The sequence below is a fragment of the Chroicocephalus ridibundus genome, chromosome 4 (assembly GCF_963924245.1).
Source record: "Chroicocephalus ridibundus chromosome 4, bChrRid1.1, whole genome shotgun sequence".
Lineage (NCBI taxonomy): Eukaryota > Metazoa > Chordata > Aves > Charadriiformes > Laridae > Chroicocephalus > Chroicocephalus ridibundus.
In genome coordinates, this window is record NC_086287.1 from 66,761,545 (window position 1) to 66,784,083 (window position 22,539).

The 22,539-nt window shown below is 37.5% G+C and overlaps 1 protein-coding gene across 3 annotated transcripts in view; it reads right to left on the reverse strand.

Moving 5' to 3' along the window:
* ARID4A (AT-rich interaction domain 4A) overlaps nucleotides 1-22,539 on the reverse strand; it is a 50,794-nt gene extending 28,255 nt beyond the window's left edge. The window contains exons 1-10 of one of the 3 annotated variants that reach the window (XM_063333667.1): nucleotides 22,289-22,539; nucleotides 21,395-21,464; nucleotides 19,722-19,832; nucleotides 17,060-17,125; nucleotides 16,029-16,119; nucleotides 5,364-5,443; nucleotides 5,152-5,246; nucleotides 4,394-4,526; nucleotides 2,416-2,495; nucleotides 631-707 (exon numbers count right to left, since the gene is read on the reverse strand). In XM_063333667.1, the coding sequence (XP_063189737.1) occupies nucleotides 631-707; nucleotides 2,416-2,495; nucleotides 4,394-4,526; nucleotides 5,152-5,246; nucleotides 5,364-5,443; nucleotides 16,029-16,119; nucleotides 17,060-17,125; nucleotides 19,722-19,832; nucleotides 21,395-21,400 (739 nt within the window). In that variant the 5' untranslated portion in view covers nucleotides 21,401-21,464; nucleotides 22,289-22,539. Of the gene's footprint in view, nucleotides 1-630; nucleotides 708-2,415; nucleotides 2,496-4,393; nucleotides 4,527-5,151; nucleotides 5,247-5,363; nucleotides 5,444-16,028; nucleotides 16,120-17,059; nucleotides 17,126-19,721; nucleotides 19,833-21,394; nucleotides 21,465-21,778; nucleotides 21,836-22,288 lie in introns of those variants that run through there. The other 2 variants (XM_063333668.1, XM_063333669.1) reach the window with 2 other exon arrangements.

The window sequence follows — 22,539 nt, forward strand, 5'->3', positions numbered from 1 at the left end:
TTTTTAATAAACAGATTTTAAATATTTCTCCTTAACAAACATCGTAGTTTAAGGTCTGATTGGGAGAAACAACACGAAAAGAATTATTTACGTTAGAGTGAAAATCTGGACTTTTATAAGCTCACTAAAACCACGGGATTATTGTAGTCACATCACCCATCCATCCAGAAATCAAGTTCTGTAATTATACTTTTAAACCAAATATTAATCACAGGCAGGCCGTTCTAATAAAGTTTACACCTTGCTGTCTGGGTATTTTTGATGTAAAGACAAAGCGGTCTGAACAACAGCACAAAACTTTGTTGTTGGGAGAGGTAAATATATTCCATTATTCAATGACATTTCAAATACACTACCTTGAAAATACTCTATTCACTTTGCATGAATTCGGAGTGGATCAAATGAAGGAAATAAAAAAAAAAAATCAAATAAACAAGACTTCTACTAGGTGCTATTTTAATAATAAGGCAGCTATATCCAAACTTTCTTTAAATTATTACATTTAAAAATGCTTGCAAAATATCCAAGACAATTATCAGAAATCAGCAGACCACCATTTATCTGCAAAAGTTAAAAGTACTATTGCACGAGATTACTTTTTTGAAATACATAGAATTTATTCTAACTTACCTTTTTTAGGAGAGGACTCAGATTTTGGTAAGTTTTGAACATCTAGTTCTTTAATGTCTTTTCTTGCTACTGAGTAACTGAAAAAGAGAAAGGTTCTGATATTATTTTTAAATCACAGTAAAGCAAGCATTTGACTTAGAAAACCAGCAATTTCTAAAGTTTTCAAGATTTATCATTCACTTTCAAGTTCCTTTCTAACAACTCAATTCATAAGGCATTTGTTATTATAGGTCCTAATACAAAATTCAAACACAGAGTAGATTTCCAATCTTTTTGTGAAATTCTGACACTAAAAGAACCCTTGTAATTAAATAATTAAGTTCATAAAACTTTAAGTGTTTAACCTGCACAAATTTGCAACAGTGAAATACTCTATGTAGGCAAAAAACATTTTCTAAATTGAAAATATTCACATCAATCAGTAGTTGCTACCAAAATAGCAATCTAGCTGAGATGAAAGAAAGAAGCCCTCTGTTTTCCGAATGCAATGCTACTAGCACAGAACAGTGAAGCCAAATTCACCTATCTGCACTGATCAATAGCTGATTTTTATTTTTAGGTTACAAAAGTGTTCTCACAGCAAAATATATGGCACTTGCTCTGTTCTAAAGTTACACTGAATATTCAGTTACTGAATTATTACAACAGAAATGCTAACCAACCTGCAAGGAAAGCCTTACAAGTGAGTTATTATAATAAGATTTTTTTTTTTTTCCTTCTTTCATTATTTCAGAAAAACTGGAGTAAAACCTCAGGAATTGGAGGCCGCCATTTTCTGAAGTTAAAGCCATAATACTATGGGGAAAAAAAAAAAGTAAAACAGAGCAAGTCTGCATGCTTTTCCAATAACATTTTACCTTCAGCATATAAAGAACCAGACTTATCTAGACGATACAAGTCTACACTAAAAGGCCAGAATGAATTAAGTCTCCGGTTACTTGAAATACATTTCAGTAATCAATTTTTTGCACCTTACTCAAAATCATGGCTATTAAAAACATCACAAATTGTTCACTTTGAAAGAAAGAGGAAAAGACGGGTGACAGCTAGCCTTTGGCACGGAAGTTTTTAGTTACAATATGCTGAGACAGATGCATTAGAAGTAAGAATTAAGAGGAGTAAAGGCAGACACCTTTAAAGAACAGTCTTAGTACTCTTGAATATACTATTTCTTAAGACACACATCTATGTCTCCCTCTCTCTCCCCTCTCCCCCTTTTTGGGGGTGTGGACTAATAGGACCTTTCTTTCTTTTTATAGGAATCTTGGTTCAGATTCTGTAAAAATTTTAAACAGTTACTTTACTTTTTTTTTTAATTAAAAAACATAGACTAAACACTTTTAAAACTTTGCTATTTAAACAGCCATGGATATCTGGCCACTGGAGGTAATTAATCAACCAGATACACAAACTACTACAACAGACACCCATAAAGGCGTAATAATTAAGACATTAGGGAATATACTTAGAACCAAAACTCATACTTCAAAGAACAGGAAAAAACCTGTATTTTTTTAAGTTGGTTTGTTTGTTTTTTAAATGAAGAAACAACACAAATTTTACTAATCAGATGAACTCTTATCAGTACCCACAATGTAAAGGTGGGTGAGTAAAAGCACAGAAGTAGTTAGGTGGACATGGACTATGAATGAGAAATGTGTACAACCAGCATTACACAAAATTGTATGCTTTCCTTTTGGAAGAAATAATGTCTTCAGAAGCAATATACAATTAGTTTTGCATTTTTCTCCTATATACATCTAACAAAAGTAGGCTATTACTTACAATTTGGAATCTGCAAAGGATCGAACTAAACACTGGTCCTTTTTCACTATGACGTCATCATTACAGCTGGGAGACACAACCTGAAGTTTCAAATAAAACACTTTTTTTTTTAAGAAGAAGAAAAAAAGCTGATTTTGAAAGGAAAGAAAGATGGACAGCAGGAAAACTGCTGTTTTCCTGTTTCTTTTATTATAATTTCCAGTTCTGAGAAAAGAAGCCTACTCCAATTTGTATTACTAAGGCCAACAATGACAAGTTTCAAGCAGCAGCTTACCTTAGACAATTAACTTAACTTGTTATGTACAAGCCAGAAAAGTTTGCAATTTCATTTCTAAACTCGAAACTAATCTACTGGGGTAACACCATGGGATCCTGTTTATTCACTTTGCTTTTTTTCTCTTCTTCATACAAAACCTGTTGAAAGCATCTATTTAAAAAGCCACAGACCCACTTTTTTTATACCAGCTTCTGATATTTGGCGTTCACACTGAGAGGTAAGCAGTACAGGTTTTTTTGAGAAGTGGATTAATATAAGCTAGTATGGAATCCAGCGCATCCCTTCACAGCACTAGCATGTCTAAGTCTGAAAAGATGATAAAAATGCGTTTGCAGTATTTGTATTACCACAAACAGAACAAGTTTACATTTTGCTCTAGACCACATACAGACAAAAAACGTGAAATGTAGAGGAACTTGTGGACCTATCAGGACTCAGTGGAACCTGTGCCATCCCACTCAGATGAGTCAGAAGTTTTACCCCAGATATCAAGATAAGACATTGCTGTTTCTCAGGTAGCAGAGAACAGGACAGGTACACTGCCTCCAGTAACTTAATTCCCTAGTTAGAACCATGTTAAGTTAACATCTGCTGTTAGTAAAGGGATATACAACAATCAGAACATGTACAATACCACATTTCACATTTTAAATAGATACATACAGCTGGATAAGTCAGTGTCAACTATTCAGCCTACATTACATCTTAATGTTCTTTCAAGGAGGGGAAGACAACTGGTCTGTGTCAGTTACCTTTTGATCCTGGATTCACACAGGAAAATAAAACGTTAAACTAAGTTAGAAGACTGTAACAGCTGAGCTCTTTCCAGCTAACCCTGAAGACTCAAAATAAAGGACCACAGAATTTACAGTTAAGTAAATAAAATCTGCAAAAATTAGTGATCCAAACCTGCCTGTTTAATTCTCCAAATGATTTTTTTTTCAAAAACAAACACATCAAAATAACAGAATACGTGTATTCAGCTTGTCTGACAATACCAAAAAGTTTACCAAAGAAAGCAACTTTTAAGATGCAACTCTGAACTTTTCTGTGTGTATAAAGAATCTGCAAAGTGTCCACCTTTACAGTACAAGTCTAGTTGTACTTGAATTTATTTCACATGTATTTATTATCAGCAATGGCAATGAACACCGTATCCTATACTGACAGTCAAATAAAAATAACCACCAATCTCTACCGCTAGAGTAGCTGGCCATTTATGTAAATGGTAGCCTGGAAGAAACTAGTATTACATAAAATCGAAAGTCTAAGGAAAAAGGTAATCATTAAACACAAAAAGATAAAAATTCCACTGCCATTAAGATTCATACATCTAGTTGTTCCTGAATTGCCTGGGAGAGCAAATCCTAACATATCGTATTTATAAAAGAAAAATATTGTTACATACTGACCATTTTACGTGCAGTTTTGAAAGACTTAAGAGTATAACCCTGTAATTTACACATAAACATTGATCTTTGCTTTCCCACTTTTCACAGATACTGTAGAATATTTCTATTTTTAGAAAATAGGGGCAGCAGAGCTTAGCCTGACTACATTCGCAACTTTTCTGTAAAAGCTGTGACATTTGCAAACCATTCTATCCAGGAAAACCACCGTACAAGTAATGTAACAAGTCAGATGACATTCCTGTCTAAAAAGATAGTAGTAGTAGAGTTGTCAGCATCTTAAGTAACTTACCAAAGCTGGATACCAGTCTGCCTTCTCGGAATTACAAGTCACACTCACAACTTTGCCAAGCAATTCATCATTGAGGCGCCTTTTATCTTCATCCTCTTCTTCACTACTTTCTTCTTCCTTTTCATCTTCAGCGCTAAATTATTAAAACATACAGTATTTTAAAGTTTTTTTCTGCAGTTAATATTTGAAAGTAAATACGGCTTACAACCAATCTTTCTTCCTGTTCTGCAAAGCTTAAAAAACAAAACTAGTTTTTAGGACTGAAATTGCTTGAAATACACTTAAATATTAAGTGCACTTACTTAGTAAGAGGAATTTTGTAGAAATTCTTTCCAAGTAGTAGTATTTTACAACAGCATCATGTTGGAATTGGAGGCATGAATCAGGATTTGATTGTGCAGACATGAAATAAAGAGAAATTGTCTCTAACGCAGAAATTTAAAAGCATCTTTTTTTTTTTCTACTTTGTGCAGTATAAAGAAGGTTAAAAATCCTACATTTCCTGGCATATGAGTTCCTATTATATGAAAGAAGCATGAACATTCTTAAGGCTACTACACAGAAAAAAACCCATCGATTTCATAATACTGCTAACATATGAACATGTCTGCATGAACTGAATTACTTAAGTCCATAAGCTGTGCATACAACTTACGTGATAGAGCATTTAGACCATTATACAGCTTCAATGATACAACTTCGGTTTTAGCAATGGACACTAAAGGAAAGGAAAGCAACAGAGCACTACCAAAACTCACACAGGAAGAGATGATCTTCTTCCTCTATTAGATTTCTTGCCAATAACTGGAGTTCCAAAGTGCTCTGGATTGGTTAGTGGCAGTTGATCAAGTGTCTACGTAGAAAAATAGGAGACAAAAATAGTTTACAATTTCTTCTTATTATAAAAAAAAAAAAAACACCCCCCCCCACTAACTCCTTAGTTTTCATTGCATGTCTATCATTGTCTTACCTCACTTTCTGCAAAGTGCCTTTCTCCCTTCAAGCATAATGAAGTTCGTCTCAAGGTCCTTTCATCACCATCATCAAAAACTATTATGAAGCCAAGAAAACACATTGGCACAAGATGATCAGATCTCTTTTCCAAGCTGACAAAACAAGTCTACTATTTATCTGACAATTTAGAATAGTCTCTAAAATATAACTTGCAAGATCGCCATTTAAACATCTCTTTCATTCACAAGCAAAATAAAGGGTGGCATTCAAGATCCAGTCTAAGAACCGATAACATTTTCACGCAGTAACAAAAGTCAATATAAAGTAAGGCTTTTGGATGCAACAGTCTCAGTCTAATTTAGACAACCTTCTTATCAATACAGTGCACATTTCAAACCATAGCTACTGGCTGCATACCAGTTGCTATTATTTAACAATCTTAGGGTTTTGTTTGGTTTTGTGTTTGTGGGGTTTTTTTAAACCTATCCATTTATTCCTTACTTACGCTACTTCTTAATCCTCACAAAACCAAAAAATGAATAGAAAGAAAAACAAGTGGGATAGTTTTTTGCTCCACTATCAATACTGTGCTAACAACAGATTGGGAGTACCGGAAACTTGCAACCGTAAGTCTGACTGATCTATAAAAAATACTTAGTAGACATCATGTTACCTTAAAACATGTATAAGTGAAAGGGAAGTTCCATCAATTTCCATCAATACACAGCTGAAGAAAACTAGAATGCTATGAGGCTACTGCAAGCTTTGCCTGAGAAACATCTACTCTTTAGTCAGTTTAAATAAAACCTTTTCAAGAAAACTTCCTTGAAGAGAAGGAAAGAAAAGTTACTTCCCCCCACCAGTGCTTCAGATCCCACTGTCTGAGTCATGTGAACAGACCCTTTTCAAAGAGCAGAGACCAGGTGGCTGCAGTCTGGCATTCCAGTAAGGTAAAAGTTTATGTGTATGGGTCAAGGTGCAAAATACTACTCCATATTTAAACCACTTTAAACATGCTTTTTCCAGTAGTGAACTTCCAAAAAAAATTTTGAAAGTGTTGTGCATATCAGTATGATAATTTTGGCATACTTCTATTAAAAAAAGAATAAATCTCTTGAGCTAGCATGTATAGCAAATACATGTGCATTGTCAGCAAAAACACAGATTGGCTGCAGCAAGAGAAGCACTTGTTTTATTTGTCAACTAAATAGAAGAGTCACATTCTCATAATCTTAGATTAAAATCACAGACTGCAATAACAACTATATAAAAAGGTATGAGTACAAATTTAATTAAGCTTAATAAGATAAGCTTTAAGGTTCCTCCAGCTTTAGAGCAGAGATAGTGCTGTGGTATGCTCCACTACTGAATTATCTTAATGGTTTATAATACTTGTACACACAAAGCAACTAACTTTCCCCCCTCCAAAACGTAATATTTTAAGAATGGCAGATACCTCTATGCCTAATTAGCTATCCTAGTTAATAATATTTTCAAAACTTTATAATATAAATATCAGTAAGATTTATCAACCCAACCACTCAAGGACGCCACGACTGTGACACTTCGCACTAACTGGGAAAACAAAGTATGAGCTCTTCCCCTCTGCATTACTAACTCAGCATTGGTACCCACTGATCAGCTAAGTGCAAAGACCAGAGTGCTCACAGTAATTCTGAAGTTCAGCATCGTCATAGGTTTCATTAATTAAAAAAACCCACACATTACAGATTGCAAATGTATTTGAACTTATATTTCACTTCCATGGACAAAACAACACGGAAGAAAAAATAATTAATGCTGGATAATTACATTTTCCTAATCACTCCTCAGACCGAGAGACAAGGAAAGCATGAATATGCTTTCAGAGCTTGGCAGTCATGCTTTCAGAACTATTCCCAGTTTCATACCTGAATGAAGACAAGTCTACCCCACACCTCCAAAGCAGCCCTCTTCCTCCCAGCCATTTCCTGACATTTCTCTCTGTTTTCTCTAACTGAAGGTACAGAACTGGACTGTTCTACAAAAGCTGCTTGTCCCTTGCCATACAGGGAAAGAGTATTAGGCCACTCCACGTTTTCCAGAACTGAAACACATGGATTACCAAAAGAGAAAACAAACCCCAAAGCCCCTTCTGAAACCCCTCTCCTGCCCATAAGAGGAAAGCCACTCGTTCCAAAAGGATAGAGTACTTTCTTTCATGTGAGAGGCAGTTATCACACAACTTCAGGAAAGGACGGTGGAAAAGCACAAATTCTCAGACCTCCTTCCTGAACTGCAGCAGGCCAAAAGAACTGGCATAACGTAAATGCAAGCGTAGAAAAAACATCTCTGTTCAGCAGCCATGTGAGAGTGTCCTGTCCCAGGGAAATGAAAATGCATGGCAGAGCGTAAGAATGCATGATTCCTTCAAAGTAATCAAGTCCAATGTTCCAATTTACCTGGGTAATTTTCTTCCAGGACTGAAGTTTCTATCTTGATGGGGACCAGTAAGGGCAGAGGTAGAAGGACCATGAGGGGCAGAAACAGAAGGCACTAATCTCTCTCGTATTTCAAAGTCATTTAATTGCTTCAAGGACAAACTGAAAATTTCTTTGACCACGTAAGAGTTTTTAGATAGATAAGCATTTGTTTTCTCATTCTACAATGATTTATGTTGTAATGACAGCCTAGCTGCACAACTTAGTACAAAACAACACCTTTGCAGAAGATCAAAATATGTAACAGGACAGCATAAAAAGAAAGATTTCCTTAGCTAAATTAGTGATCACTTTATACAGTGTCAATGGAAAAAGGAGAGCACCACTTTTCATATAAAAATATCAACTATTTGAATTACTAAAGTGGGCCCAAGTAAGAAGTCTCTCCAATTATTCACAATGCATGAAATATTCTGTAATTGTAGTTACTTTAAACTTGCTTCTTTTCTAGGGAAAATATTTGTTTGCACATTACTGAAATGTGTAATGAGAAACACACATTGATTGTCTCAGCACTTTTAAAAATATATAACTTTCTTAAACTAAGTAGGCCTTGTGGTTTCCATCTCACTTTTAAGAATAATCTACTTCACCAAAGTACTGTTCGTACTGCTGTCACCCTACACATGACTTTTTAATGCTAGTCCTAGAGGCTTTAAGAGAATGTCTTTTTGATGTACAGCATCATACATCAAGGATTTCATAAATAAAAGCAGTATGGCAGATGGCACATTTTTTGGCTACGCAATACTTTGATACTATGATAGCAGTCACGTCAGAAGAACTTAAGACGCTAAGTTGCAAATTCATTCCTCTTTTTAACCTCATCCAGAACTAAGACTGTTCAACTCCTGTTAAAATGCCTAGTACAAACAGACAAATTAAAAACTGTTAAATTAATGTTGAATAACTTGTATTAATTCCTTAATAAGGTTATTGTTACAACTCCAAATTCTCCAACAGCAGGAATTCTAGAGGTTGCATTCCGTAAGAATTCACTGAACAGTATCAGTTGTGTTAAGGAGGGAAAGAAATAGGAATGGAAGACAGAAAGGTATCTCCCCCATACACATGTAATGTAGTCATCAAAAGATGTGTCTACAGTGCCACAGTATTTATCTTAGAAGAGGAACTTACAATCCTGTCCTTCCAAAGAAACAAGTCTGAAAAAGCAGAAGCCCGTGAAGTATTACCATCGCCTAATCTTGTAGTGGGCATGTACTTGTTGAGGAAACAGGGCGTACCATACTTCAGTAAATACTTCTGGAAAGAGAATGATACACACTACCCAGGAACTTATATACTACTATTTAAGAGTCAATATAACAAAGTAGGAATGACAGAAAGAAAAGCAACGTTTCTGCTGGCTGGAGGCTTTTCTTCCACATATGTTGCTTAATGACGAACACTGACAAAAGGGAAAAAAATACAACTAAGCAGCACAACCTGGAGGAACAGTCTCTGGCCAATGTGCTCCACAGAGAGCATATTCAAATAATGAAAATAAAATGGAAGTTTTCAGAATTTTGCTGCGTCCCAATCTTTTTGATAATAACAGGAAAGAAACAGAATTGATTTTTTTTCTGTTTGTGGAAGTCTAGGCAAGTCAAAGTTACAACACAAAAACAAAGCTTCCCAGTGGGAATCAATACAATACTTCCCAAAAGTTAGAAAAAAAAAAAATCTCTCAATTCAAAGTTGAGTATGTCAAAAATAAATTAAACAGCACAACTTTCAACTCACTACTGATGAGCAGGTATCTTCCATTCCCTGTCTGAAGCAGGCCTGTATATGCCATTAACAAAAATAATGCTAACACTAACAAAAACACTGTCTCAACATTAGTTCTCATTTATTTATGGAAGAAATATTAACAAGACGACTAATCAAAATCATTTTAGGAACTGTGAAGAAGCTTGCCACAAAATACTGCAGATCAATTTAACTACATCGTGTTTATAAACATCACTAAGATTAAAAAAAAAGCAAAGAAAAAGGAGAATATAGCAGGACACTAGCAATAATATCCTTATAATATTTATCATATTACTTATACACAGAGCAATCAGTGTTACCAGAACAAGGCAGTCCTGTAATAGACAAGTAAACAGGGAAAACAACCCTCAAAGCTGCATCTGCTTGCTAACTTCAAATCCAACAAGTTATGTTGTTCAAACCCAACAAGTATGTTGCTGCCCAAAGGAGGAGAAATTCTACACTGCACAGCAAGCAAACATTTTTTCCCCTCATTTCCCACCCCATTCAGAAACTTTAAAATTTAGCAAAACAATGAAGTACATACCAAGAAGTAGAAACTGCTCTAGTGTCACTATGCACACTGAATTATTTTCAGTGGCTGCCTGACAAAGTAGTAATTTGCGAGCTATCAGAAATGCTATCTATGAATGTCTTGATAAATGTATGCAAGTTTTAATGATTTTTGTTTTTCAGCTGTGGAAACAATATAGAAAGTACAAAGAGTCATGCAATACTTGTTGAATGACCTAATAGGCAAGGACTGTACTAACTACCAATTCATCACTGTAAGAGGGCTTAAAAGCAAGATACTGCAGTGTATTGTGCTACTGAAGAGGCAACAGAACTCTAATTGGAGGAAAAAAAAAAAAACAAGTCGTTTTAAATGAGCTTCAGTTCCTCTTAGAAAAGTACATTAAATATCATTGAAACACAGAAGCGTGACCTCTGAGTCTACTCATAGAAGGTTATCACCTTAGAAACAAAAACCCGCTTTCTGAAACTGCTTTTTTTCTGAGCTGTTAGTCATCTTACTATCTTTACATATAGATTTTTTAAAAAAAAAAAATCTCCTTCCTTGCTTTCCCTACAGTATTCTTTGTACTTTTTTTTTTTTAAACACTCAGTCCACACTGTAATAAAGATGGTTTTATAACCAAAGGCTCTATGCAGTTGAATTGCAACAAAGTTCAGTTAATACACTTTTTCACTATCACATCTGCTCTTCTACCTGCATGTTGCCTAAACATGCGTAAGCACAAAGTGTGGTGCTACTATTTTTTCCTAGATTCTCCAGAAAGCTATCAACACAGCTACTGCAGAGTTCCTATGTGCCACAGGTGCACTTAAACAACAACATGTCCTACTGAAGGACTCCAGGTAAATACAGTGTTTCCTCAAAATCCACCCAAGCAACATTTTGAAGACAGAAATAACAAATCTATGGTGGGTCAGGGTGGTATAGAGCAAAGTGGGGCAACCGTACACTTCCCCTGCCACACTTGTTTTGGATTCCTGGATGACACATGCACAGCCAGGAGATGAAGTGATGCTTCTGGGATGTAGAACTCAACAGGATGCTGGGAAGAACTGTCAAACCAGCCACACAAACATGACTAGCGCCTTGCCACTTACTAAAAGTGTGCTGTTCAAGTTATAAAAAGACAAACCGACAAGCCTGTGGCATGGATGAAATAAATTGACTGTAGTGGCACTGATAGCTTTTATCATCATACAGGAAAAAGGCATGGTAGGATCTTAAAGTTGTAGTGGAGCCAGGATCAAGTCAATTTTTCCTGTTAGCATAGATATCTCCATACAGCATCAGAAGAGTAAAACTTATTTGAAAAATAGGAAAATGTGACTATAAATAGCAATCCTGCTCCTGAAAGTCCTCAGGAGTTGGTTGGTTCGTTTTCTGATAAATATTCTCACTTAATGAATCAGAATTTTCAAAATCCATGCAACATGAGAGAGGACTGGAACCAAATACTTTTTTACCTTTCATTTCTGTCACCTGCCTTCCCAAATGCAGTACCCCAGAGCGATGCAACTGGTGGCTGAGATTATACTTCCTTTTCAGAACAACTCAAGCAGACTACCTAAAACCTCGCTGGCACAAGGATGAGCACTCAGCATCTAAATCCTCTCAGCACACACTCTCTCACCATTCCCTGCAAACTGCCACAGCGACTGCATGAGAGGAGGAAGTTACGACCATGTGAGGCCGGAGAGCAGAATAAGCAGAGGTATGGGGCTCACAGAGGTGTCTCAAGTGGTGTCTGGCTTACAGCACAGGCAAAGTTGGGCCATGTTAATGTACAACTCCGCATTAGAGCCAAAAAGGAAAAACTCTGTTGGCTTTGCAGACTCATGCAGTGTTGAAAAGAATGAGAAAAATAAATTCTTTACTATTTATGTTAAAATATTCTGCCATTTCATGATAACTTTTAGAAGGATAAAAGACATGTCTTCTCTTATCTAAAAATACTAGATGAAGCCCAAAAGCCATAATTCTAAAAAAATAAATCCTTTTCACTCTAAACAGTATATGAAGTCCTACTGTTGACAGCAAGGTCTGCTAGAAACCGCAAATGCCTCTCACTGTTCAGTGTTTTTTTCCTATTTCCTACTCATTGCAGAGCAAAAATTCTTAAAGTTAACACGTTTTCTCTTTCTCTCTTTAGAAAAACTTTTCCATGATTTTATCTAGCAAAATAAAAGGCACAAGGCTCAAGGTATTTATCTGGTTTTTTTTGTTTTGTTTAAAGTTATAGACAGGTTAAATTACATACACTTAACGAGATCTAAGCATATACAGATTATTGACCTGAGTTTTGTCAAAAGAGAGACAACACTTTTGTTTTGATGGGGCAATAAAAAAAAAGGCAATTCTAACAGCAACTCTTTGGATGCTTGTTCAATTGAAATACTATTTCTCACTTCTATATAGATATTACATTGCTTCTAGTTCTGTACAGACGGGATACAAAAGTGTTTCCTTAAAGAACGTATACATAAATATTTCTGTTTTCTGAAATTCTGGTAATGCTTGTAAGATTCCAGATAGAATGTGAAAGAAGAAAAATACAACTATGCACTTTGTAAGGTGCGGTCTGGATTGCGGGTTTGTTTTTTGGTTTTGGTTTTTTGGGGTTTTTTTTTGTGTTTTGGGGTTTTTTTTTTTTAGTCATTTCAGACATTTCAGTAATTACCTGAAGCACTTTACAAGTTAACAGAGAATCAGGTGGACGGTATGCTAAATAAGCCATAATTCAAACCTGGCTCAGCTGAAAGCAGATCTGATGGACATTCTAATGCTATGCAATTATCACCTAGCAATATATTCAGTACTTCAAAAGCATCAATGCAGCACTTTAAGATTTGTAAATTAAGTTCATTTTTAAAAAATTGCATTTTAAAGATTAAAACATCCAACTGAGCCATTTGCTACCCAAAGAACTTAAAATGCCATTACTGTCATCCCACTTCAGATGCAACTGAGCAGATGAGAGGGCTGACTTGTGCCATGACGTTTCTAGACATTGTTAAACTTTCACTCCAAACAGCATTTTTTCTTCACCTGCTTACACTGAAAAATTTGTTTCAAAAGTATTTCCAAATCACAGCTGAAAATTTCAATACAACTAAATGGCTACAGTAGCATCACTATTATGTAAAAATAGGTGAAAAAGTGATTCCATGGCAGCTACAATAAAAATAAATCCTTATTTATTTTGGGTACATGAACACCACCAATATACAGGAGATACTTTTAAAACAGACCAACTGAGCATCATTGGGGCTCTTTCATTATGTTGGTGGCAAACTCAGCATTTCTACTGTCTCACCTTACTGAACAAAGCAAAGTTGTTTCAGCTGACTTTTCTTCTTCTTTAGATACCTATCTGAAGCAGAGAACCTGATTTACAAATGTGAACATCATTACTTCTCACTAGTCATACATGCAATTTGTTTTGGTGGATTTTTTAGATATTTGTACTTAATACTTTGAAAGTGTTTGTCTGTATCGTTTCCCTATCCATATCAGTCTACTTTTAGATCACTGAGAAAGAGATGCTACATAACACAGAAAATAAATAGTACAGGAAAAGCACATATTACTGAAACACCAGCTTTGCTGTGTACTTTCCATCTCAAGCCTGATCACATCAAGAAGACATTCTAGAAACCCGAAGGCTGTTTAATCCACTTCCTTCTCAAGCTTTTAGCTTTGACTGAATCAGTCAATAAGACCGCCAGGTAGCATGGCCCACCATCTATTAAAAGGGAACCAATTCAACTCTGTTTGCTTCACAGCAACATAAACGTACATCTAATATCTATCCACAACTTAAAACACAATGGAAGCAGCAGGCAAAAGATAAGGCTTATTTTTCACATCTCAATGTTTCTGTAGTCAACCTAGAACACTTCCCCAATTTTAAAGTAAAATTTTTTTTTTTTTTTAATGACCCGGAACTTTACAATCTGCTTAGTTCGGTCAATGTTACCTGTGCTTTCAATACCAATAAGCACACCACCACACACAACTCACAAAACCATTCATAAGATCTAAATACAATTCCAATATATTACAATTGTATTTTCATAGTCATAGGTATACTCTACATGCCATATTACAGTACTGCATGTTAACGTACCATAAGATTACTTAAATCCCACACACCCCCCCCAGCTCCAAATTTTTACGAAATCATAGCCGTCTTAATACATTTGCATATGGCAAACATGAGTTTATTTTCCCACCTGTCAAAAAATATTTTGGGGAGAAAGAAAATGACAATAAATTAATCCACTGGTTCAAGTTTCTGAGGAACTGCACTTTATTTAATAAAGTAAAAATCATGGCATGCACTATTTATCTCTTACATTAGTGGGGAAGAGTTCAACAACTTACTAAATCTAAACAACAATCCACTAATACAGGGCAGAGCATGTATTCACCGTACAAATTACCTGCTCATCAAGTAAAGATTTTTGGCAGAAGTGTACTGATCAAAAGAAAAAAAAAAAAAAAAAAAGAGACAAATATGTTTTTTTTATCAATGAACAGTTTAAAGCTGTTTTTAATCACTGAAGCAGGAATATGTAGGGTTAGTTTATTGATGTACATCTTCTGGTCCAAATTCAAACAGAATTAGCTAAAAATACTACTTCAAAACTAAAATAAGTAAGAGTTTTAAAATTGAAATGATAATTCATAAACCATGAACTTATTAGTGCAAGACTGTGTTTCTTATCTCTTCTGTATCAGAACCGTGAATCTTTAAGTCAATATAAACCAAAGTTGAAGGTCCAGTGTTCTTCATTAGGTATGTTACCTCATAGTACTAAACCAAGTAGATTTTACATCTTCTGCATTCCAAAATAATCCTGCCTTTCCTCCCTGACCTGACGTATCCTACAATTTTACAGCAATGTTAAAATCTTGACAAAAAACGCAAAGAGCAGTGAGCTTTGTCGACCGGTAAGTCAACCGGTTTATATTTAAAGCACAAGATAACAATAATAATCATGAAGTAGTAAATCCTTCCAAATTATCTGCCTTATCCTGATCCCAACAAAGATGACATAACCTCACCTACTGCAATGGAAACATTGGATTACTGAAAATATCGTCTTTATATTCTAAAAAGAGGGGTTCATGAATCAAAATAATTGACACTTCATCTAATGGAGGACTTCTCAAGAGAGTACAAAAGATTATGAAGTAAAGCTGAATACATTTGGTACACAAGGCAGCTAGTAAGAAAGAAAGTTTAAATTTGAGAGTACCAATCTCAGAAGCAATGCCAAAGAGCAGCATGCACAGGACAATTAAGAGGAGCACATTCCCTCCATGCTATTACTGAATACAATGCTCCACTGGTGTAAGAAAATTGTGCAAAAAAGGACAGGTGCTTGCAAAGCTCTTTCTGTTGTTTCATACAAAACACAACCGTCAACTCTACAAAAGATGGAGGAATGACTTCAGAATGCATAGTGGTGCTCCCCATGTTTTTCTTACGTATAAGATTGCACATAGTGAAAGAAGGCTTGCATTTCAGTCATTCATTACATGCCACAGATTTTCAGCTAGAGGTGCAATTACAAGGTTTAGTCTTAAAATCTGCAAAAAACATTCTGAATTCCAGGGAGTGACACTAATATCAGTATACAGACGTTGTGCCAAATAAAACCTAACTGCTCAGCCCTGCAACCTTTGCAGGTTGCAACCTTTGCAACAGCCCCTCTGAACATCAAATAATTATTATCCTACCTTAAAAGAAAAGGAAATAAGACCTGAAAGACTTTAAAAAGTTCCCTACAAAATCTAGCTCTGATTTTACAATACAAAATATAATTGCTTACATTATTACCTATTATTAGAAACATAGTGTTCAAAGATTAGAGACCATAAATGAAAGGAAGTGTTTACTCACCTACAGTATACCAACTAGCATCTGTCAACTTGCTGATAACAGCTTCTTGAAAGGATCCATCAGGCATTTTGGTTTCAACCATTGCACCAACCTGCAAAGGAGCATCTCAAGGTTACATGTAATCCCAAACTCACATAATGGGGAAACACACGTAGGCATTAATTCTTCTGGCAAGCTACTTTTTTTTTTTTGTTTAAAGACTCATTTTAATTAAATGGTACTTTGTAAAGTTTAGTTACTTAGGGGGTAAGAACAAACATTCTTAAGTATGAAGGCTGAATTGCAAGTAAAGCAGTAAAACTCAGAAGATCTAATTTCAGCATGACTTACATCATCACAAGAAATAACAGAAGGCTAACTGGAAATAAACATTCAAATATTCAGTCAAAGTAATTATTATTCTATTACTGATATGCATTCAATGACTACTATTTCTTATATTTTAACATTGTTATACTGTCAACTAAGTCAGTAGCTGATTTCAGCAGCAGCATACAACATTGGTGTTCTTGCAGTAGCTAGGGAAAAAACAAAGACAAAAAAAGATGATCTGCTCTAGAGCTCTATTTGCAGTCACCGTTTTATAATGCAGCTATGTATTTTAGCAGACAACTGTTACATGTAAAAATACAAACCAACATATATTTTTATATAAAATACATCAAGTCTTTTAAAACACAGTTAGAGCAACCGTATGTCTATCAGGCTTGAACTTAGCTTCGTAATCAAGCTCTCCATTACTTATAAGAAGTTTCAAAGTTTCATTACATAAAAGAAGTTTTGTATCTTATAGGAAGATACAAAAACAATTGTGTGTGCAAAACTGTTTGCATATGAAGTATACGACATGGAGAAGCACAGCCTCTATAAACTAGAAGAGTTAAGACTAATTACTTAGGATCAATCCAATCTAAAGCAATAGGCCTCCTCCTGTTGATTTAAATTCTGTAGAACAGGTACTCACATAAACGGCATCAGAATTTTACAAATTAATTATGTGATAACAAGAAAAAGGCAAGCAATATACATACTCTTAGAGGTCCTTTCACTTGGTCATCCTGCACTAACTGAGTTGAGTTATCCCCCTTAAGGACCACCTGAAAGACATTCATAAACATTTATATACATATATCTTAATAGCATAGAAAAAGCCCATGGAACTGTATATATAATAATATTTTGGAAAACAAGATCTTTATCAATCAAATGGACTCAAACATTATAGAACACAAAACACTTAGCATGAATACTTTTACAGTCAGGAAGCCCCAGGTATCACATTTAATATTTAATCCGAAACATTCACCAACGTTTAGTAACAGGGCAAATCAAACACCAGCCATTCCAAGGAAAAGAAAATACGTTTTGCTGTGAGTTTGGATATTGATGCAATCCAGGGCACACCTGGAACTGGGCTTCCAGATCAGAAGATTAAGCAGGCTTTTTCTCTCTTCAACCATAGCACTTTCCGAACAACACACAGAGTATTAAACTACAACCAAAATAAAAAAACCTCTTTATTAAATATATATTAAAATATATATGTATATATAAATAGAAATATATATTTTTATATAAATACAAATATATATTTTAATATATATATATGAGATAAATATGTATCAAAAAATCACCGAACCGACCACAATACCACCATTCCTGCTACCTCGAGCAAGAGAAAGTGTTTATGGTAAAGATGTGGATCACTGCAAGTGTAATGAAAATAAGGATCAGTTACAGTGCAAGTAAATTGTGCTTCTCCTTTTAAAAATCCTACGTTTGAGAAAGTCACAGCGATGAGACAAAGTGGATGTAAACCTATACAATGTGAATGACCGAGTCTGCAGAGACTCGGTTAGAAACAAAAAAGATGAATATTTAGATGTCAATGCTACTAACGGTTTCACTGCTGTTTGTTATAGCAAAAACTTCTATGGTGTTTTAATAAAAAAAAATATCCAAAATTCCTTTTTTTTCCAGGAATCAAAAGTTCCAGCAGCTTCCTTGCCACCTAGAAAGATGTCCAGTTTTCTAGCTCCCCCAATTACCCCCCAACCATAGTCTACAGTGTAGCTGCCTGTATTTATAAATAGAACACTAATGGTACGCTAAAATAGTGCTGGTATTAACACATATATGGGTTAATAATGCAGTTTATGCAATTTTTATTTAAAATTTTGTATCGGCATTGAGGTGAATACAAATTGTCCTGCTACTCAGGAAAGACTACTGGACTTTTTCAACTCTTTGCACTCTTGGCAAGCATGCCAGGGTCTTAATTACAATATCAGGCTTAGCTTGTTAAAACTTCAATTGTTAGAATATAATTGAGATACAGTGACAGGAATTTCCACCAAGTCACAGCAGCCTCATATACTCCAAATGTTACAAAGGAGTAATAAACCATATGATTTTAACGAGAGAAAGAAACTCACACCTATCAACAGTCTAAATAACTCTATCAGACCAAAGTTGCAGATACAAAATCAAGGACATCAGACCAGGAAGGGCAGCACGCTGCTTCCTACGGAGCTTCTCACTAACACACGTTTCACAGAACATCACAAATTTCTAAAAGTACTCATTAAGAGCAGGGAAAAAGACTCCGAGGTCTAAACTGCGGGTTTTTTTTCTAATCATGAAAAGCACTCTGATAAAGTGATACGATCTATGCGTGTAACTGAAGAGGCTGATAGCTTGTTCTATTTGATCTAAGCATTAAAACACATGAAAACTTAGATGTATAGTTATAAGAAGCAGCTTTCATCTCTATTCGTTAGGGGTTTTCAAGTCACTAAAGCATTATTTACATATCCTGGACAGTAGACAAGAAAGTAGGAAGTGGGAGGATTTTGACAAAACAGAGCAGAACAATTTCTGTATATACTATAGAAATTTCTATATATACTATATATATGTCTATATATACCCTTTTAATTCTTAACTTGTAGCTAATTACATTTTAGTTTTGTTTTCCTATATTAGCATCAACAACAGTACTGCAAAATCAAAATAATTATTTTCCTTTTTGTTTGTTTTGGCCTAAGACCTGTAAACGTGGATGAATATTATGCATCAGTACTATGCATGTGCAGAAACTCAGCTACAGCCAGAGCACAGTTTTAGAAGCAGCGTCAAGATGCTGAAACTTAACAAATTTTATCCTGGACATTTCTAAAACCCGGTCTAAGAAACTAATTATTGCCACCATTTTTGCTCTTATGTTGATTTATTTTGGCATTGCCTCTTAAATTCAGAGCTATAAAACTGAGAATGTCAGCTGGAACGAAATGGAACTTTTGCATCTGAAGAGGTTACTCTTACTCATTATTCATGTAAAGTCATAATTCTCTCCCTTGTGACATCAGAACTGACTGCTGTGAAACTGATGCATTCTTAAACAGAAGACAACCATCATCAGGAAATAAGTAGCAAGAACAGGTAATTTGAAAGCTCATTCTTGTTCCAGCATGCTCCTAGAAAAATAGAAAAGACACCAGCCCCAAGAGAACAAAAAACAAACAAAACCCACCCCAAACTCAACACCAAAATATGAAAAAAAACATTCAAGTGTTCTTTAAAACCCATACAGTAGGGTGATGAACATTTCCTAATCTTCAGGACTACGATCTCCTCTGACAGTCCTCTCAACACAGTGCTCTAATAAAATCAGCAACAACAACAGTACACTACCTTGACTTTCACAAGCCTTTTCACTGTCTTAATCTTTGCCTCACAGAAGGCACCACGGTACTTGGCACTGACATCAGTTCCCACTGTCAGGTAGGCAGGCTCATCTGCTGCCTATTAAGAAGAGAAAATAAGAACAAAGTTTAGTTCTTCTCATTTACTTTTCCAGCTACATCATTATATATTTAATTCTCCATCTATACTTTTAAACCTATTAACTCTTAAGTGATACAACACCACCTGTACTCAGAACTACAATCAGACTGTTCTTGAAACCAACAAGTTACAGAAGTTTTGTTTTACCAGTGGTGACCACCACCACCCAGCCGATTTTGTCAGGCTATGTAAGCTGTACTCAGAGACAGTGAGAAGAAACACAACTTTTTCCTCCGGGCAGTTTCTATGTGGGAGTAATTGCTATACATTTGCTGCTTCTGAGCCCAGCTCTGGGATGAGTGTTTGTCCCAGGTTTAGACGGGCAATGCAAGCTATATCCAGAGACAGTGAGAACAAGCACCACTTTTTCCTTTTGGCACTTTCTATGTGCAAGGTATCTCCAGACCTATGCTGGTTTTGAGACCACCTCTGGGGAGAGTGTTAGCACAGAGCTTAGTAAGGCAATGAAACTGTCCCCGTCATCCCCCCAGCCGATTTTGTCAGCCTAAGTACTCTCCCAGAAGTATCTCTGAAGGTATTGAACCCACATGTGGAACCACCTCCTTACGAAAAGGGTAATAACGTATAGGAGTGACTGTTAATTCACATCATTCTGATACAGCACATACAGAAAATATTTCAATTGCAAAAAGGCAGTATAAAAGATAGTTGTACTTTTTTTCAGGTATGAGCAATGAAACGATACCCGTTATTTAAAACATTTGTGATTGCTCTTATCCCAATACTTACAATTAAGTATATAACATTCTATAGATAGGATTATTTTTTTTTCTTTCTGACTAATAGAAGATCTCTAGAGAAATTTGTTGTAATCTTTCAAACAGCTGTTAACTAGTATTTCTCTTTTCTGAAATGCCTTTATCAAAGCTTAATTGCTTATGCATTTTAAGAAAAAAAATGGTTTTCATCATGTTTTCCTTAATCTGGACTTTATTACTCAACATTCCACTTTATTACACTTGGGGCAACTGATAAACAAGGACAAAATTACCACATTGAAAATGTCTATCAAGACAGGAAATCAGCTCAGAATATTAAATAACTGTTTTTCTGTTATGGGTGTCGGGGTTTTTATTTAATTGTTATTATTTCTTCAATTCTAAAGGCAAAAACGTTTTTCTCTCTTGTGAATTATACTGTAACTCTTAAGCCTTTGTACTGAAAAAAAAAACAGCAACAGCTAAGGCAGGACAAAAGTTGACGTTCTGCAAACTTGAAAAAGCAGCTGCTGATACAGGAAGTATTTAAAGACCGTAGCCCAAAGGACAACAACTCAAAGACGTTATGAATTTTAAGACGACTTCTGCGAGACGGTAAGAGCTCCGCTCACCCACACCTCGGCTGGAGGGCAAAACCAGGATTTGCAGCACGCACCGAGACCCCGGCCAGCGTTATCCTACTGTTGCTTTGCCCAGGCAGGCGATTAAAAAAATGAAAATGCCAGAGCAGCCAGCCGCGGGGGGGAAAGGGAGCCCTTCCCCGCTCCGGAGTACACCTACCTTCATCTTTAAAGGTTATTTGAGGGATTCCAGCTCAGTCTTCTCCTCCCCGCGAGCACACGAGAAAACACTGCAAAACATGAAGGGGGTCGGGGGGGGGGGACGACGGTGAAGGCTGAGCCGCGAGAGCGTGGGGTCTCCCCGTGAGGGGGCAGCGGGCCGCAAGGAGAGGCCAGCGCGGGCGCGCGGCAGCCGCCGCTCCGTCCCAGCCCCGCCGGGCCGCGGAGGGAGGGAGGCGGACAGGGCCCCCGCCCGCCGCTTCCCGCCCGGCGGCCCCCTCTGTATGTCACGTCGCCATTGCTCCCGCTCCCCACCTCAGGGCGGAGAGAACGGGGCAGGCGTTCAAGCCGGGAGGGAAACCCGACGCAGGCCCGCCGCCGCTACCTTTCCCGGCACTCCTCGGCCCTCACAACTTTCTGCTGCCCACGGAGGGACGCCCCGCCACCCCCTCCTCTCCACCCCCCCTCAGCCGCCGGCCAGGCGGACTTCTCGCTTCCACCGCCCCGCCCCCGCCCCCCCCCCCCCTCCGCCCCCGGACACCCGCCGCAGCCCCCGGGCCGGGGCAGGGGGAGGTGGAGCGAGGGCGGGCCGGCGCCGCACGGCTGAGGATGGAGGGCGGCGCGGGCGGGCGGTCCCCAACGCCAAGCGTCGGGGCAGCGACGGGGGGAAGGCAGCCGGGGCGCTCAAAAGGGGCACGGAGCGGAGTTCGGCGGGAAAGGGAGTCCCCGTCCCCGCTGTGAGGAGAGCGGCGGGCGTCCCCGTTCCCTCACGGGATGGTGCGGGGGGGGGGGCAAGTGATGGGGGAGCTCCGGGCGCCGCTCCACGTCCCCTTCCCCGGGACGGCGGTGGAGTTGCAGCTGCTGAGGCGTTCCCGCCACCCTCGCCGCCTCCTACCTGGAAACTCGGAGCGAAGTGGGCAGCGCGGGGCTCCCGCGGCGCCGCGGCCCCCTCCGAGACGACGACAGCCCCGCGAGCGGCGGCGGCTGAGCGCGGCCCCGCTCCACCCTCTCCAGCCCGGACTCGCACCAAATCAGCAGCGACGAGCCCAATAACAAGCTGTTGAGCAGAATCTGTCCTGCTTGAACTCCCATTGGCCTCCTCGTGACGCCCCGGGTGCTCTGCCCCACCCGGATTGGGCGCCGCGG